Consider the following 19,949-nt stretch of genomic DNA (forward strand, 5'->3'; position numbering starts at 1 on the left):
GGCTAATTTAGCAACTTAGCAACCGGACCGCACAGAACTATGATAAAAACATTAGCGCTCCACCTACGCCAGACAGAAGATCAACAATACTACCAAACTCTGGACCTGTAACCACTTGGTTAATGCTGTACCGCCTGGCGTAGCCTAGCAATGCTGTTGCTAACGACGCCATTGAAGCTAACTTAGCTACGGGACCTCGACAGAGCTATGCTAAAAACATTAGCTATCCACCTACGCCAGCCCTCATCTGCTCATCACGACCCGTGCTCACCTGCGTTCCAGCGATCGACGGCGCGACGAAGGACTTCACCCGATCATCGATGCGGTCGGCGGCCTGGAGACGGAGGAAGTCAAGGTGAGGACAACGGCGCAGCGGCGGGCGTTGTAGCTTTCAACGGCACCCCGGCCGCCATCAGAGTCGGCAAGAAACATATATTTCCCCAAAGTTACGTACGTGACATGCACATAGCGACACGCACGTACGGGCAAGCGATCAAATTTTTGGAAGCCAAAGCTGTACTCACGGTAGCGCGTCTGCTATCCAACTCAAAGTCCTCCTGGTTGTGTTGCTGTAGTCCGCCGCTAATACACCGATCCCACCTACAGCTTTCTTCTTTGCAGTCTCCATTGTTAATTGAACAAATTGCAAAAGATTCACCAACACAGATGTCCAGAATACTGTGGAATTTTGAGATGAAAACAGAGCTGTTTGTATGGTGATACATTGTGTCCCAATATTTCCGCTTCAACCATTGACGTCACGCGCATACGTCATCATACATAGACGTTTTCAGCTGGAACTTTAGCGGGAAATTTAAAATGTCACTTTATAAGTTAACCCGGCCGTATTGGCATGTGTTGCAATGTTAAGATTTCATCATTGATATATAAACTATCAGACTGCGTGGTCGCTAGTAGTGGCTTTCAGTAGGCCTTTAAATATGTAGATAATAGGTTTCACTATGTAAAGTGCTTTCAGTCTCAAGAGAAAAGTGTTCACTTCACATAAATAAAATGTTATCTTGTCTTTTCTATTTTATGATTTTGCCTTCATACATCACAACGATGGAGTTACAATAAAACAGTCAGAATATAATTGAAAAGAAGACGTACAGCTTTAATATAAGATGTTTCAGTCAATTAATCAATATCCTTTATTTACTGTATTTACTCATTAAGATTGAAATCTCTTTTCCATGAGCGACCTGGCCAAAAGGTTTCGATATAAAAGTGAAACTTTTTATATTAAAACTAAAAGTTTACACATCAATCACATTATGGTGATAATGGAAACATTGTTGGTCCAAACACTTCTGGAACTAACTGTAGGTGTTTAGCTTTTTCCTCATTGAGTTGAAATGTTTGCAAATGTATTAAAATTAGGGATGTCCGATAATGGCTTTTTGCCGATATCCGATATTCCGATATTGTCCAACTCTTTAATTACCGATATCAACCGATATATGCAGTCGTGGAATTAACACATTATTATGCCTAATTTGGACAATCAGGTATGGTGAAGATAAGGTACTTTTTAAAAAAATTAATCAAATAAAATAAGATAAATAAATTAAAAACATTTTCTTGAATAAAAAAGAAAGTAAAACAATATAAAAACAGTTACATAGAAACTAGTAATGAATGAAAATGAGTCAAATTAACTGTTAAAGGTTAGTACTATTAGTGGAGCAGCAGCACGCACAATCATGTGTGCTTACGGACTGTATCCCTTGCAGACTGTATTGATATATATTGATATATAATGTAGGAACCAGAATATTAATAACAGAAAGAAACAACCCTTTTGTGAGAATGAGTGTAAATGGGGTAGGGAGGTTTTTTGGGTTGGTGCACTAATTGTAAGTGTATCTTGTGTTTTTTATGTGGATTAAAAAAAAAAAAAAATTTAAAAACCGATACCGATAATAAAAAAAACGATACCGATAATTTCCGATATTACATTTTAACGCATATATCGGCCGATAATATCGGCAGGCCGATATTATCGGACATCTCTAATTAAAATGTTTGAAAAAGTCAAATGTGCAAAATAATTTACAGCCTTTGCTTAATACTTTGTTGATGTCCCTTAGCAGTTACATCCTAAAATATTTTTGAATCTATGTACACCTATTTTTGGGCAGTTTCGCCCATTCCTCTTTGGACTATTTCTCCATCCGGTTGGATGAGAAGCGTCGGTACGCAGAAGGATGTCTTAGATTAACCGACTATTCTATTCTGCCACCACCAGGCTTCACTGTTGTGATGTTTTTGGGCAGGTGATGAGCCATGTTTCCAAGCAAGATGCCTTGCATTTACACCAATGAGTTCAATATTTATTTCACAGGACCAGAAATTGTTGTATCTCATGGTCTAAAAGTCCTATTGGTCAGGAGTTCTTAACCTTTTTGACCTCATGGCCCAACTTTTCCACTACAGAAGGGCCCGGGACCCACTCAATTATTAAGACTAAATTAGTAATCTTACTCTTGATTTCATTGGTATTCAATTTGTATACCAAACCTACTATGTTCATTGCTCTCTGGACATATCCTACGAAGTCAGACTTACACTGTCTATTTCTCAGATGATAAACTTGTATGATGACTGCAATATGCTGATAGCAACCTAACCTGCCCCCCTCCACATCCCATCCCCCGGATTGTAAATAATTCAATGTATATACTCTTTCTTTCTTTTCTTCTTTGAACTCTCAACGTTTACAGCTTGATGTACATACCATAAGAAGCTGGAGCTACACTTTATGGTATCCTTGTTCTGATGAATAACTTGTATGATGACTATATTATGCTGATAGTATATATCTGTACCATGAATTGATTAACGTGGACCCCGACTTAAACAAGTTGAAAAACGTATTCGGGTGTTACCATTTAGTGGTCAATTGTACGGAATATGTACTGTACTGTGTAAACTGTACTGTTTCATATAATGTATCCTCTTCCTTTGCAATCTACTAATAAAAGTTTTTCAAGCAATCAATCAAAACGTACAGGATAAACCTTGTCAAATAATATGAAACCATGTGGTATCAAGGCTTACGTCAGGCTAATTAAACATACAAATGCTAACCAAATATACTGCAAAAGAAGGGACTCATAACAACCGATAAAACATAAATATAACAAGTGTATACAATTATGTAGTGTTAACATAAATACATTCTAACCAAATTACAACAAGTAGTAGTAATGTATGTTTCTGAAATGACATTTAAGTGCAAATGAAAATCCAGCTTCACCATTTAGTCATAATTTTTGCACTTAAGAAACCTCTGACTTCTTCTGTTTGTTTGATATTGACATTACTGTCACAAGTGGTGGAAAAGTGTATTACAGCTGAGAAACATTTTTTGGCAGCCTTTCAGGGGGCCCTCGTGGTCCAACAATAGTCCCCATACTTATGGTTAAAAAACACTGCTATTGGTGCCCTTCAGAGTAGCCTTCGTCAGGCCACTCTACCATATAGGCCTGATTGATGTATTGCTGCAGATATTGTTGTCCTTCTGGAAGGAACGCTTGGAACTGTGTCAGTGAACATGGAGTTATTGGTCACCTTCATACTAAGGCCCCTTCGCCCCTGATCACTATGTTTAAACGATGAGTTCTGGTGGTTGGGTTTTTGATTGATTGATTGATTGAGACTTTTATTAGTAGATTGCACAGTACAGTACATATTCCGTACAATTGACCACTAAATGGTAACACCCAAAAAAGTTTTTCAACTTGTTTAAGTCGGGGTCCACTTAAATTGATTCATGATACAGATATATACTATCATCATAATACAGTCATCACATAAGATAATCATCAGAGTATATACATTGAATTATTTACATTATTTACAATCCTGGGTGTGGGATGTGGAGGGGGGGGGGGAGATGATGCATGTATGATGTGCTTGTTGGAACCTTCATCTGTGCCTGGTGACAATCCTTTGAAGTCCAATCCTATGTTACTCATGTTTAATACATTTGCATTTAAAAAATATGTCAAAATAATTGAGGAGAAAAGAAATGTATTGCTGTACATTTTGGAATAAGGCTTTAAAAAAAGCTTGTAATGTAACAAAATGTGGAAATAGTCAAGCACTGCTTCTACTTGATGTCTACCTGTCTTGGTGGCAACATCACATTGTCAGTGTTTCTGACAAACATGCACACGAAACAGCATTTTGCTTTTAAACTTAAATGGTGCCTTGTTTTATTATGAATTAATTATCAAGAGTAAAACTAAGTTGGTACGAAGAAACCAGTATGTATGAGTCAGATTATTTAATGCAGGTTCAGGGTTTGAGTTACTGATAGTAGATTCTTCAGATGATAGTAAATGCATCTGTTTTTTTCTTCTCTGAATTTACTAGATTGGCATGCCACGGTGCAAACCTACCAAAATAAGCCATACATCAATTGGTTTATATTCTATCAGCACATTACAATCAAATGTTTTACACTTAAAACAAATTGTATTTGTATAGCGCTTTTTCTCTAGATCAGGGGTGTCAAAGTCAAATGGACGGAGGGCCAAATAAAAAATTTAGCTACAAGCCGAGGGCCGGACTGTTCGAATGTTCATTGAAAAATTTTTAAATGACGCATATAGTCTAGTGAACCTAATTGAACCTACTAAAAACCTAACAAATATATTCCAATATGATCAGATAAATAAAGCAATATTTTCTTATGGCTCTGTCAGTAATCTTTAATTTTCAACAGACACAAAAGACAAATTTCCTTTATATAAAAATCCCCATAACATGAACATTAAATGAAAGAAACCGGTATTCAAGGCACCATCAGTAGCCTATATTTTCTATTTTAGCAAAAGTGGGCTAAATTTACTTCAAAGAAAAAAACAATAATAGCAATTTTCTATCATCCACTCAACTGAAATATTTTTAAAATATAATTAAATTGAAATACAATAAAATAAAGTGCAAAAATCTATAAATCAAAAACAACACTTTGTTTAAGGAGAAGTAACATGCAGTGAAAACAAATATTAAACTTTAACTTTTAAACTTGAATTGAGTAAAAACTCTAAATATGTGATTGCACAGTAATGTTCACATTAAACCCCCCTCCTCCCTCCGTGGGAGGGAGGCGAGTTGGGTGCCCGAAACCCCCCGCTGGTTTCGGCCCGCCCCTTGGCGCGCGTGGCACGGCGGGCTCCGCGACCCGACGGCTGGCCCTCGTGGCTTGACGGCGGGCGCGTCCCAACGGGCCGCGCGTAGGGGTCAAACGCAGAAGTCTCAGGGCCTCGTGGTGAGGGGGTGGCCTGCGGGTTTCGGCCCGCTTGACCCCCCCGCTCCGCTTGGCGCGCGCGGCACATGACAGGTTCCGCCACCGACGCTCGGGCTGCAGCCCGACGGTGGTGCGGGCCCGGCGGTGACGCGCGGTTTGGGGAAACAAAGCAGAAGTCTCAGGGCCTCGGGGCCGGGTTTCGGCCCGCCCCCTTGGCGCGCGTGGCACGGCGGGCTCCGCGACTGACGGCCGGGCTGCAGCCCTTCGGCCGGCAGGCGCGTCCCGGCGGGCCGCTCGCCCCCTTTCGGAACCTTGGACCGGCATCCGCTTGGTGCGTGTAAAAGATCTGCGGTCTAAAAAAAAAAAAAAAAAAAAAAAAAAAAAAAAAAAAAAAAAAAAGATCTGCGGTCTGCGGGCCGGTTCTAATAATAAATCAAGATCATCCCAAGGGCCGTAAAAAACCTTCTCGCGGGCCGGATATGGCCCGCGGGCCTTGACTCTGACATATGTGCTCTAGATAGATACTCAAAGCGCTTTACATAGTGAAACACGTTATCTATACTACCGTTCAAAAGTTTGGGGTCACCCAAACAATTTTGTGGAATAGCCTTCATTTCTAAGAACAAGAATAGACTGTGGAGTTTCAGATGAAAGTTATCTTTTTCTGGCCATTTTGAGCGTTTAATTGACCCCACAAATGTGATGCTCCAGAAACTCAATCTGCTCAAAGGAAGGTCAGTTTTGTAGCTTCTGTAACGAGCTAAAGTGTTTTCAGATGTGTGAACATGATTGCACAAGGGTTTTCTAATCATCAATTAGCCTTCTGAGCCAATGAGCAAACACATTGTACCACTAGAACTAGGGATGTCCGATAATGGCTTTTTGCCGATATCCGATATTCCGATATTGTCCAACTCTTTAATTACCGATACCGATATCAACCGATATATGCAGTCGTGGAATTAACACATTATTATGCCTAATTTGGACAACCATGTATGGTGAAGATAAGGTACTTTTTTTTTTTAAATAATAAAATAAGATAACTAAATTAAAAACATTTTCTTGAATAAAAAAGAAAGTAAAACCATATAAAAACAGTTACATAGAAACTAGTAATTAATGAAAATGAGTGAAATTAACTGTTAAAGGTTAGTATTATTAGTGGAGCAGCAGCACGCACAATCATGTGTGCTTACGGACTGTATCCCTTGCAGACTGTATTGATATATATTGATATATAATGTAGGAACCAGAATATTGATAACAGAAAGAAATGGGGGGAGGGAGGTTTTTTGGGTTGGTGCACTAATTGTAAGTGTATCTTGTGTTTTTTATGTTGATTTAATAAAAAAAAACCAAAAAAAAAAAACGATACAGATAATAAAAAAAACGATACCGATAATTTCCGATATTACATTTTAACGCATTTATCGGCCGATAATATCGGCAGGCCGATATTATCGGACATCCCTAATAAACTAGATCAGCAACGAACTCTGAAAATTCATTGATAAAGTCCGAATAGGGCCCAGGGGGGCGGTAGATGACAGCCAGGTGGAGAGGCAGCGGTGTGACAAACCTCATAGTGAGCACCTCAAACGAGTTATATTTATTATTTAGGTCCGAGGTAAGGCTAAAGTTTTTGTTGTATATTAGTGCAACACCCCCACCCCTTTTAATGGGGCGGGCAATATGCGTTCCCGCATAGCCAGGAGGAGACGCCTCACCCAGCGCAAAAAATTCGTCTGGTTTGAGCCAGGTCTCGGCTAAACCAACGACATCAAGATTGTTGTCTCTGATGATTTCATTAACTAATAACGTTTTGGAAGACAATGACCTTATGTTTAAAAAGCCCATATTATAGGTAGTGGGCTGTTTTGAGGAGTTTTTGTTGAAAGTATCCGTAGTAGCAATATTAATAATGTTACGTTTATTATGCATAGTGCACTTTAAATAATTTCGACCATATCTAGGAATTGATATGACAGGAATTTTTAGATTGTTTGCCACCTCAGTAAAATGCATGTCCACCTCTGACGCAGAAAAAACATTATGTGAGTTGTATATTATTCTAGAAGAATTGCTATGTGTGCAGGGATTATCCAGCCTGGCGCTGGCTAGTTCTAGCTTAACAGACTCCTTATTAGCGCTTCTTTGTGGATTAGCATTTAGCTTTTTCGTTAGCCCCGCTAACAACAAAGCATTTAGCTTTGTTGTTAGCCCCGCCCGACACCCCCGCTTCTGCTTCCGAGCGCACCGCTTACGTCTCTTTCGCTGACCGGCTCCGCTGGTAGTCGACGCCGCTGCTTCAAAGGCCACTGCTGGATGTAGCTCGCGAAGAATTCCCAAGCTAGCGAGCAGGTCCATCGTACACGCATCTATCAGCCCAAAATGGCCCGATCTCTCCACATCCAGAATTGTAAGTCGGTCGTAAGTGATCACGGAGTGAACACGCTGTGAGCCAGCCATGAAATTGACTGAATTGAGGGGTATTTTTGCCCTCACTTCCAGGAGCGCTCGCACGAAGCCGCTGCTCTGAAGCGCAGCCATCTTGAAAAAACTATCAAACATCATCCCTAGTGATGTGTCTTGCCCAAGGACACAAGGCGGCAACTAGGATGGCAGAAGCGTGTATTGAACCTGGAAACCTCAAGTTCAAACCGAGCGCCGCCGCCTAGGGATGATGTTTGATAAGGAATTATCGAGTTCGAGCCTATTATGGAATCCTCTTATCGAACCGATTCCTTATCGATTCTCTTATGGAGTCCAGATAGGTTGTTGTATATGGAAAAAAACACACAATATTTGGTTTAACAAAAGCTCACTTTTATTATATAAGAAACAAATAAAATCGAATAAATAAATAAATATTGACTGTTACCCCCCTAAAAAAAAAAAAAAATATTGACTGTTGTTACCCAAAGTATATTAAGTGGGATTTTTCAGAGAAACAAATATATACAGTAACACAAAAACAAGCTGTCTCTGTGATCACTATAGGTGTATAAATAATAATATAGTGTTAAATAAAATCAGTCCCTTGGGCACAAAACTGAAAATAATACAGCTCTCCAAAAAGTGCACTTCTGCTGCTATTTGACATAACTGTTTGTTATGATGCTTTGACATTTTTGCACTTTATTTCTTTATTGAAAGACAATTCTATGAAGAGAAAAGTTGTTTGCAAATGTGGTTACAATGCTAAAAAATGAAAAGTTAAAGCTAAAAAAGAAATACACTTTATTGAGTTAACAATATTTCTTTATAGGGGGCAAAATGTTATGAGCTAGAGCAGGGGTCGGCAACCTTTACCACTCAAAGAGCCATTTTGGCAAGTTTCACAAATTAAAGAAAGTAATGGGAGCCACAAAAAAAAAAAAAAATTGAAAATGAAAAACACCGCATACAGAGCTTAAATGCTTTGTGCTATGTTACCCAGGGGTCTCCGACACACGCACCGGCACGCACTTTAATGTGGAAATTTGATGTTAGTGCAGCCCGCGAGTTTTGAATGAATGGCACTTGATAGCTTCATACTTGTCAACCCTCTCATTTTTCTCGGGAGACTCCCGAATATCAGAGCGTGGTGACACTGCATTTGGTGCCCTCTACAGTCTGCCCTAACAGTTTACCTGCTCGACCACAAGTAGAATGCTTGTCCAGCTTGTTCAGGTAAGTGACAGCAAGGCTACTAACTCAGCAGCCACACATCTTACACTGACGGTACCAATACCCAGAATCCCATGCAGCCCTAACTCTTCCGCTCAACCAACGCACGGAGAGGGGGGGGGGGTTTGATGTGTGGGGGGATTTGGTGGTAGCGGGGGTGTATAATGTAGACCGGAAGAGTTAGGGCTGCATGGGATTCTGGGTAATGTTTGTGTTGTGTTTATGTTGTGTTACGGTGGGATGTTCTCCAGAAATGTGTTTTTCATTCTTTTTTGGTGTGGGTTCACAGTGTGGCGCATATTTGTAACGTAACAATGTTAAAGTTGTTTGATACGGCTACCGTCAGTGTAAGCTGTGTGGCTGATGAGTAAGTATGCTTTGCTGTCTCCTGTGTTTGCAAGTAATAACAACATGCAACATGTTGCTGGACTGGTGCTGTATGTAAATGCTATAGAGGACAATTACTGCAGTGCAAGTAGGGCGAGTCCTTTATTTAGTAATTAGAGTGTAAATATGATTATTTTTACCCTGGGAGTAATCTATGAGAGACACTGAGATCCATAAGTCTCCTGGGAAAATTGGGGGGTCGACATGTATGTAGCTGAGCCGCATCAGAGTGGTCAAGGAGCCGCATGCGGCTCCGGAGCCGCGGGTTGCCGACCCCTGAGCTAGAGAATATAACAACTACACTACCCAGCATGCAACGGGAGTTACGAGCATGCGAGGTAGCCCCGAAAAGTGTTGCATGTTGCCACGCTGTGAAAGTAAACGTCAAGAACTCAGCCAACACGCCTCGTCTGCATTATTTATAATTAGACAGACAACACATCTACAGTGTGAGTTTTGTTTTGTTTACAAGGAAAGAAAAACAAAAGTTAAAAAAGGGAGATATGTTGTATATATATGTATGTGCTGCGGTTGTTTTAAGAACGTTGCGACAGCTGCCGTAAAGGAGGTGCGTTGCTAGCCTGGTTGCTATGTTTCCGGTTGGTCGTAAAAGTGTTGGTCATGTGTTTTACCCTGCTCAAATCTCTCAGTAAAGTTATTCGATGGATTATAGCTTTTGTTTTGAACTTTATTACACCTTGGAGCGCTTTTTCCCGTCCATTGTTTTCCTGCTTTCGCTATCTGCGCCTAATGACTGAGCTACGTGACGTCATTTCTTGTGATGTCCCGCGGAGCATTTCTGGTCGGGACGGGATTCGAATAAAGAATCAACTCTTTTCCTTTACTATAGTGGTCTCGATAACGGGTACCGGTTCTCAAAAAGGGATTCCAGTCCGAGGACTCGGTTCTTTTCTTATCAAACAACCGGGAAAACCGGTTTCGAGTATCATCCCTACCGCCGCCCCAATAACAGCTGCATAGCTGCTGTCCTTTTGCTGACCTTTTTAAAACCTTTAATACATTTTTTTTAACAATATTTTTTCCCTGCGGCAGCCTGAACGCACCGCATGTGAACTACCTTCACGCCATCTCACCAAACGGACTGATTAAGCATGTGAATAAGCGATTTGGCAGGGTGTCTGGCTGCTTGGCTTTGTGTGTGTGTGTGTGTGTGTGTGTGTGTGTGTGTGTGTGTGTGTGTGTGTGTGTGTGTGTGTGTGTGTGTGTGTGTGTGTGTGTGTGTGTGTGTGTGTGTGTGTGTGTGTCTCAGGGGGCTCCAGTGATGACGCACGTAGTGACGAGGGGAATGCTGGGGGTGGAGACGGGGAGGGAGGGGAGGCACAGTCAACTTGCTTAGCTCTTTGTTTCCATCTCCTGCTACCTGGCTCGTCAGGCTAGTGCTCACACACTCCCTGCTTTTTTTTGGGGGGGGGGGATCTTGCTGACGTGGGTACAGTAAGGTGCAGCCGAGCAATTCACGTGTACGGTATGGAAAATAAATGCATACGCTTTGACCCGATTTGCGTTAGAAGGATAGAGACGTGTCCTCTCTGGGCTGGTGTGTTACTCTCTGCAGGGCCTTGGTGTCAAAGGGCCTCTTAGTCCATCTCACTCATGCTGGCCCATTCAACATGAAGACCACTTCAACCCTCCCTTTCTTGACACCCTCCTCATTACAGCTCACCACATGTTTTCTCTGCAGCCTGCCTGACGTGTGGGTGAATGAAACGGAGCGATCTCAGCTGAAGACTAAAGTGGTGCACTTATCCCAGCTACCGCAGGACACCGCCATGCTGCTCGACCCAAATATATACAGGTGAGGTTGTGTGACGGTGCTTCCAGCCTCACTGGACGTTTGCACTACTAAATGCATAAACACATGTTTTCAACGTGATAATGTTAAGGAGCTGTGAGAGCCGCCAGGGGGCACGCACTCTTGTTTCTGGCACCTCATTAGGTGGTGACAACACACGTGTGTCACACATTGTCTGATGACTGCCACTGCTCGTTTGAATAATCAGAGTCGTCAAAAGGGTAGCTTGTTTTCAAACTAAGAGAGCAAAGTGTCTTTTGAAGAAATTAGGCAATGATTGACTTACCGTAGTTTCCGGACTATAAGCCGCTACTTTTTCCCCTCGTTCTGGTCCCTGCGGCTTATACAAGGGTGCGGCTTATTTACGGCCTGTTCTTCTCCGACACCGACGAAGAGGATTTCGGTGGTTTTAGTACGCAGGAGGAAGACGATGACACAATGATTAAAGACTGACTTTTCATATACCGGTAGGCTGGTTATTTTGATAACGTACAGGCGAGCACTTTGTATTACTTTGCAGCGTTGTATTATTTGTACTCTGCACGAATGCTGTTCGCCATGTCAAAGATGTGAAAGTTTGATTGAATGATTGAAAGATTTATTGTTAATAAATGGGACGCTTTGCGTTCCCAAACAGTCATCTCTGTCCCGACAATCCCCTCCGTGGTAGCAGGAACCCCTATATACCACGGTAATTACACATCAAAACCCTGCGGCTTATAGTCGGGTGCGGCTTATATATGGAGCAATCTGTATTTTCCCCTAAATTTAGCTGGTGCGGCTTATAGTCAGGTGCGGCTTATATATGGAGCAATCTGTATTTTACCCTAAATTTAGCTGGTGCGGCTTATAGTCAGGTGCGGCTTATATATGGAGCAATCTGTATTTTACCCTAAATTTAGCTGGTGCGGCTTATAGTCAGGTGCGGCTTATATATGGAGCAATCTGTATTTTACCCTAAATTTAGCTGGTGCGGCTTATAGTCAGGTGCGGCTTATAGTCCGGAAATGACGGTAGTTTAGTTGAAGAGTACAACGGTCGATCACAACTGGACTGTTCAGTCTGTCTTAGAAGACGTTTCGCCTCTCATTCGAGCAAGCTTGATCAGTTCATGCACGTGAATTTAAGTCAGATAGGCAACATGTCTTTTAAAACAAACATAACAGTCCAGTTGCAATCGATTGAATGTCCTGCATGAATGAGAACATCCACAGAAACTGTGTGTGTGTGTGTGTGTGGGTGGGTGTAGGTGTGTGTGTGTGTATGTGTGCATGCGCGTTAGGTCAGGAAAAATCACAGAGGCTATTTCCTCCCTACAAGCCTGTTTCGCAGGTTTCCCTAAACATGAAATAGCCTTTGTGTTTTTCCCTGACCTAATGTATATTCCGCTGTACCCCGGTAATGAGCATTGTACAATGGATAAACCACAGAAACCTCAACTATATATATATATATATATACACTACCGTTCAAAAGTTTGGGGTCACCCAAACAATTTTTTGGAATAGCCTTCATTTCTAAGAACAAGAATAGACTGTCGAGTTTCAGATGAAAGTTCTCTTTTTCTGGCCATTTTGAGCGTTTAATTGACCCCACAAATGTGATGCTCCAGAAAGTCAATCTGCTCAAAGGAAGGTCAGTTTTATAGCTTCTGTAACGAGCTAAAGTGTTTTCAGATGTGTGAACATGATTGCACAAGGGTTTTCTAATCATCAATTAGCCTTCTGAGCCAATGAGCAAACACATTGTACCATTAGAACACTGGAGTGATAGTTGCTGGAAATGGGCCTCTATACACCTATGTAGATATTGCACCAAAAACCAGACATTTGCAGCTAGAATAGTCATTTACCACATTAGCAATGTATAGAGTGTATTTCTTTAAAGTTAAGACTAGTTTAAAGTTATCTTCATTGAAAAGTACAGTGCTTTTCCTTCAAAAATAAGGACATTTCAATGTGACCCCAAACTTTTGAACGGTAGTGTGTATATATATATATATATATATATATATATATATATATATATATATATATATATATATATATATATATATATATATATATATATATATATATATATATATATATATATATATATATATATATATACGTGTGTGTGTGTATAAATGTGTATAAATACACATATATGTATGTATATACAGTACATATCTATGTATATATGTGTATATATAAATGCATATATAGATATAATACATATATGTCTGTATGTATCAATAATGTATGTATGTATATTATATATATATATATATATGTGTTTATATATATATATATATATATATATATATATATATATATATATATATATATATATATATATATATATGTTTGTATATATACACAAATCAATACAGTTTATTTATACACATACAGTATATACAAATATGCACATGTATATACATACAGTTTGTATGTATACACACACGTATATGTATATATATGGCCAAAAGTTTGGACACACCTTCTCATTCAATTTGTTTTTTTTAATTTTCATGACTATTTACATTGTAGATTGTCACTGAAAGCATCAAAACTATGAATGAACACATGTGGAGTTATGTACTTAACAAAAAAAGGTGAAATAACTGGTAACATGTTGAGTATTCTAGTTTTTTTTTTAAATAGCCACCCTTTGCTCTGATTACTGCTTTGCACACTCTTGGCATTCTCTCGATGAGCTTCGAGAGGTAGTCATCTGAAATGGTTTTCACTTCGCAGGTGTGCTTGTTTGTACATGTTTAGCTATTCCTCGTCCTGCAGGGATGATACTTGTAAGAAACGTACTTTATTTGTCGCCATGGAGGCGAGGATTAGTGATTTAGAAGTAGCTAAAACACTGCCGACTGTGGATGGATGTTAGCTGCTAGCTAGCTAGCCATGTCTTAAAGCACCTCTTCCTGAGGGCGTTGCAGTGTTATAACTTCCCCTTTGTCGTTAGTTTTTAGGCCAAAATCCGTCCATTCTCTCTTTTCTGTCTTTCACAGGTGTGCTTGAAGCTGTGTTCACAACCATTTCGGGTGACTACCTCTTGAAGCTCATGGAGAGAATGCCAAGAGTGTGCAAAACAGTAATGTAATGTTTTCAGTTATTGCACCTTTTTTTGTTAAGTGCATAACTCCACATGTGTACATTCATAGTTTTGATGCCTTCAGTGACAATCTACAATGTAAATAGTCATGAAAATAAACAGAACGCATTGAAGGAGAAGGTGTGTCCAAACTTTTGGCCTGTACTGTATATGAATGTGTATATACATATAAGTGTGCGTGTGTGTGTTTATACAATAAATGTAAATTATCCTACTTAGTGCAAATGTGTGTATTCAAAACTGCTCGGCACTGTCCTCAAGATAACAGCATTTTAAGCAAAAGTTTGGCGATCACGTGCTACAATGTTTTTTGTGAAGCTCTGCAATATAACCGTTACCATGGGGAGAACACCCTGTGTGGGAAGACCATTCAAACCCGAAATCAGAACCTAAAATGACTGATCACTGAATACTAAAGATGTGTCACACACACACACACACACACACACACACACACACACACACACACACACACACACACACACACACACACACACACACACACACACACACACACACACACACACACACACACACACACACACACACACACACACACACACACACACACACACACAAAGACTGGCGGAAATGTAATCAGGCGTGAAGGCGCAGTAACTGCTATTGCTGCTGCTGCTGGACTCTGGTCTCATAGTTGAATATAATTCCTCAGTAAATTGTCAGGCTTGTCCCTTTTCATTAAGTATCCAACGGAATGAGGCCGATAATCCCTGAGTCAGTGAATGTATCAGTTGGATCATTAAACCGACATGGAAACGGACATAAAAGAGACTGAATTTGAAATGGGTTCGCTTTTTGGTCATTTAAACACAAATTCACTTCACACTGGAAATCTTTTTTTGTTTTGTTCTTTTGAGAAATGTTTTTTGATCAAATAAACTGTAACACCTGGTATATTGTTCAATAATTGAATGTAGTTTGGTGTATTGAACTTACAATATACTGAATGCTTACTTCTGAAAAACATTTGTCATTCCAGAGCACTTTCACAGAAGAGACTGAAGCAGAGGTAAGATGCACCTACTCAGTATTAGTTTTTTGTATTAGTTACAAAAGATTGAGTTGCAGTAGATCCCTGCGGATTTGCGATTTTTCATTAACGACCCTCGGATTTGCAGATTTTTTGAATTGTTTACGTAAGATTTAACTTGATTTTTTTCTGGAAAAAAAGCTATTTTTTTTCAGCTGAAAACACATCGTATTCACCCTAAGTCAGTAATAATTAGAGATCAGGGGCCGTACTTATCAAGCTTCTTAGAATTACTCCTAAGAAGTCTGCTAAGAGTTGACTTAAGAGTAAATAAATTCTTCGCTGAAAGCTGCACTTAAAAGTTAGTTATCAAGCGTCTTACTCACACTTTCAGCGAAGTGTAGGACTGAATCTTAAGTGTCACACTCAGAGCTGAATTACGACATTACTATGTGCCGTAAACGGAATTTTAGGTGACGTCATTTCTGTGTCCATAGAAATGACCAATCACGGAAGGGAATCCGTTGTCTAAGAATAAAGAAATATCTTGGAAATATTTAAGTGGACAATGGGAGTGTATATTTTGACAATAAACTACAAAATAATACAAAACAAACTAGTCCCCGCCGGCACTCACGCTACCTCTCCCTCTCTTCTCTCGCCCACACACTCACTGACGTCACTCACCTCACGGCCACACACATACGCTACTGTCATAACATTTTCTTTCCAATTCATTAATTAGGCAACTAATTTGAAACTGGTGTGGGTGGCTCTATATATACTAGCCCACTGCAGACACATGCAGAAATCAACAAGGAATCGAAAAGTATTAAATCTGTGACAAAAATAATATCCGCTCTGTCTAAACGATACCGTTTGATCAGCTGCTCGTCATCAAAAAAACAAAAAACATTGTTCCGTTCCCTGAATGTTCGCGCACGTCTCTCTCGCCTCAGTGCCATCCCCTGCTGGCAACTCCTAACCACTTAAGACACCTCTGAAGGTCTCTTAAATATCGTGGAGAGTAGGAGTGATTCTTAGACTTAAGAACGTTGATAAAAAGCTTTTATTCTTAAGTTTGAGAGTAGGACTAAATTTCGCAAATTCTCAGGACTTAAGTGTAAAATGGCACTCTAAGAAGCTTGATAAGTACGGCCCCAGTATTGTAAAGACTAGACCAGGTAAAGACTAAAATCTATTTTTCAAGAGCGACCTGACAAAGTGGGCGGCACAAACAAAGTTACAATAATAATTGCAAGACAATACAACAGAACAACAGCAGTCATACCACAACAGGTCAAAAAATATTTAAAACAATCACCGTATATTTCGGATTATAAATCGCAGTTTTTTTCAATAGTTTGGCCTTGGGTGCGATTTATACTCTGGAGCGATTTATGTGTGAAATGATACCAATAGAAGAGGAAGCGGCGCATTGTCTACCTTTGGAGTTGGCAGAGTTGTTTAGAAGCGACACAGAGGAAGAAGATTTCATGGGATTTAGCGATTAGGAGTGACAGATTGTTTGGTATAGCATGTTCTATATGTTATAGTTATTTGAATGACTCTTACCATAATATGTTACGTTAACATACCAGGCACCTTCTCAGTTGGTTATTTATGCCTCATATAACGTACACTTATTCAGCCTGTTGTTCACTATTCTTTATTTATTTTATATTGCCTTTCAAATGTCTATTCTTGGTGTTGGATTTCATCAAATACATTTCCCCCAAAAATGCGATTTATACTCTAGTGCGACTTACACTACCGTTCAAAAGTTTGGGGTCACCCAAACAATTTAGTGGAATAGCCTTCATTTCTAAGAACAAGAAGAGACTGTGGAGTTTCAGATGAAAGTTCTCTTTTTCTGGCCATTTTGAGCGTTTAATTGACCCCACAAATGTGATGCTCCAGAAACTCAATCTGCTCAAAGGAAGGTCAGTTTTGTAGCTTCTGTAACGAGCTAAAGTGTTTTCAGATGTGTGAACATGATTGCACAAGGGTTTTCTAATCATCAATTAGCCTTCTGAGCCAATGAGCAAACACATTGTACCATTAGAACACTGGAGTGATAGTTGCTGGAAATGGGCCTCTATACACCTATGTAGATATTGCACCAAAAAGCAGACATTTGCAGCTAGAATAGTCATTTACCACATTAGCAATGTATAGAGTGTATTTCTTTCAAGTTAAGACTAGTTTAAAGTTATCTTCATTGAAAAGTACAGTGCTTTTCCTTCAAAAATAAGGACATTTCAATGTGACCCCAAACTTTTGAACGGTAGTGTATATATATTTATTTTATTATACGTATAAATAAAATAAATACTTGAATTTCAGTGTTCTGGAGGCTATCCAGTAGATCCAGTGGATTTTATGGGCGGAGTAGTGGAGCTTCCATGGGCAGACTATTTACGTTTATTTAATATTAAGACTGCATTAATAAAAATCCATCCATTGTCATGTCTTTCATAAAGATTGTGAACGATAGACAAAAATTTTTTTTAAGTGCCCCTTTGAGAAGTGTGTCAGACTGTGTCGGGACATTACATAACTTCGAACTTCAAAGATTCTTTGTTCCATCTTACGAGACGTTACTCACATATCACCACCAAGCACTCGTTGTAGGTGACTGAGCCTGCATTATTTAGCACCATTTGGTGCACGATAACTTTTTTTTTTTTTTGTATCTGGTTACTACCATTTACGTTGGCATCAGTTCCATTATGGAACCCTGTTTCGGTGCCCATGCCTGGTAATGATAAATAAATACATGCTAATAAATAATTTAAAAAAAATTCAGTATATAGTGTCTACTACATACATGGTGCAATGTCTGTGCAAGATGTGATTGCCGTGTTGTTGTGTGTGTTGCGCCAGCCACCATGGCTTCTACACGCAATGTTTAAAAACAAATCTGCCCTCAAAACTTCCAGCGAGGTGAACAGCTGAATGTAAGACGGCCATGGCACCACCAATGTCCGTCTTTATAGAACCATTAGTGCACTGAATGAATGATCGCGAGCCGTGTGGCTTATAGAAACATATTCTCCGACCCGGCCACCGGTGGGCAACTACTGTACATGTGAGTTTCAGGCATAGGAATATATGACAGCCAATAGCAGAGTTTATTATATGTTAATAAAGTGCTCAACATTAAAAACGCTGAATATTCATGACGTGAATTGATGCCATCATTTTTTCCAAAGATTATTTTGCATGCTTACATTTAGAGAATATGTGAAATGTATTTGTCGTGGAAAAATACAACCAATCAATGTCAAGAAAGTCTTATGATTGTGTATTAAAAGTAACGGTAGCTGTAATGTCATACTTCACAAGCACCATCCAAAAATACTAAAAAAATGACTTCAAAAATGAATGCATCTTTAATGTATGTGTAAAGACGTATTTCTTACAAGATTTGTACCGTATTTTTCGGACTATAAGTCGCAGTTTTTTTCATAGTTTGGCCAGGGCTGCGACTTACACTACCGTTCAAAAGTTTGGGGTCACATTGAAATGTCCTTATTTTTGAAGGAAAAGCACTGTACTTTTCAATGAAGATAACTTTAAACTAGTCTTAACTTGAAAGAAATACACTCTATACATTGCTAATGTGGTAAATGACTATTCTAGCTGCAAATGTCTGCTTTTTGGTGCAATATCTACATAGGTGTATAGAGGCCCATTTCCAGCAACTATCACTCCAGTGTTCTAATGGTACAATGTGTTTGCTCATTGGCTCAGAAGGCTAATTGATGATTAGAAAACCCTTGTGCAATCATGTTCACACATCTGAAAACACTTTAGCTCGTTACAGAAGCTAGAAAACTGACCTTCCTTTGAGCAGATTGAGTTTCTGGAGCATCACATTTGTGGGGTCAATTAAACGCTCAAAATGGCCAGAAAAAGAGAACTTTCATCTGAAACTCGACCGTCTATTCTTGTTCTTAGAAATGAAGGCTATTCCACAAAATTGTTTGGGTGACCCCAAACTTTTGAACGGTAGTGTATGTGTGAAATTATTAACACATTACCATAAAATATGAAATAATATTATTTAGCTCATTCACGTAAGAGACTAGACGTATAAGATTTCATGGGATTTAGCGATTAGGAGTGACAGATTGTTTGGTAAACGTATAGCATGTTCTTTATGTTATAGTTATTTGAATGACTCTTACCATAATATGTTACGTTAACATACCAGGCACCTTCTCAGTTGGTTATTTATGCCTCATATAACGTACACTTATTCAGCCTGTTGTCCACTATTCTTTATTTATTTTAAATTGCCTTTTCATTTATTTATTTATTTCAGGCAATGACATAAAAAAGTACAAAGTTGACAACACATAATAATATACATTAATATAGTGCAAAAGGTAATGTATAGTATGTAATGCATGATTGTCCAGTCTTGCCTGAAAGGGAGTCGGAAGAAGATAATTTATTTAATTCCACCCCCAGTTCTCCATTCAGTGATTATTCACATGAGTTTCACTCTTACTTTGTTCAAGGATTATAATACAGATGTTGTATCGTAGTGGCATTACCACAGGTAACAATAATGATTACACTGTAACAATAATTTGTATCAACAATGTAGGAATAATGAATATACCAACAATGGTAATAGACAACATAGCAATAATGGTAAGGAAACATTGGCAGCAGGTCAAATTAAAGACCCTCATCTCTATATT

At 39.3% G+C, this 19,949-nt stretch overlaps 1 protein-coding gene across 1 annotated transcript in view; it reads left to right on the plus strand.

Moving 5' to 3' along the window:
* Nucleotides 1-19,949, plus strand: part of LOC133641695 (zinc finger protein aebp2-like) — a 94,698-nt gene that overhangs the window by 66,141 nt on the left and 8,608 nt on the right. The window contains exons 8-9 of the mRNA XM_062035633.1: nt 11,025-11,138; nt 15,244-15,273. Of these exons, the coding sequence (XP_061891617.1) occupies nt 11,025-11,138; nt 15,244-15,273 (144 nt within the window). The remainder of the gene's footprint in view (nt 1-11,024; nt 11,139-15,243; nt 15,274-19,949) is intronic.

Source organism: Entelurus aequoreus, linkage group LG24, assembly GCF_033978785.1.
Source record: "Entelurus aequoreus isolate RoL-2023_Sb linkage group LG24, RoL_Eaeq_v1.1, whole genome shotgun sequence".
Lineage (NCBI taxonomy): Eukaryota > Metazoa > Chordata > Actinopteri > Syngnathiformes > Syngnathidae > Entelurus > Entelurus aequoreus.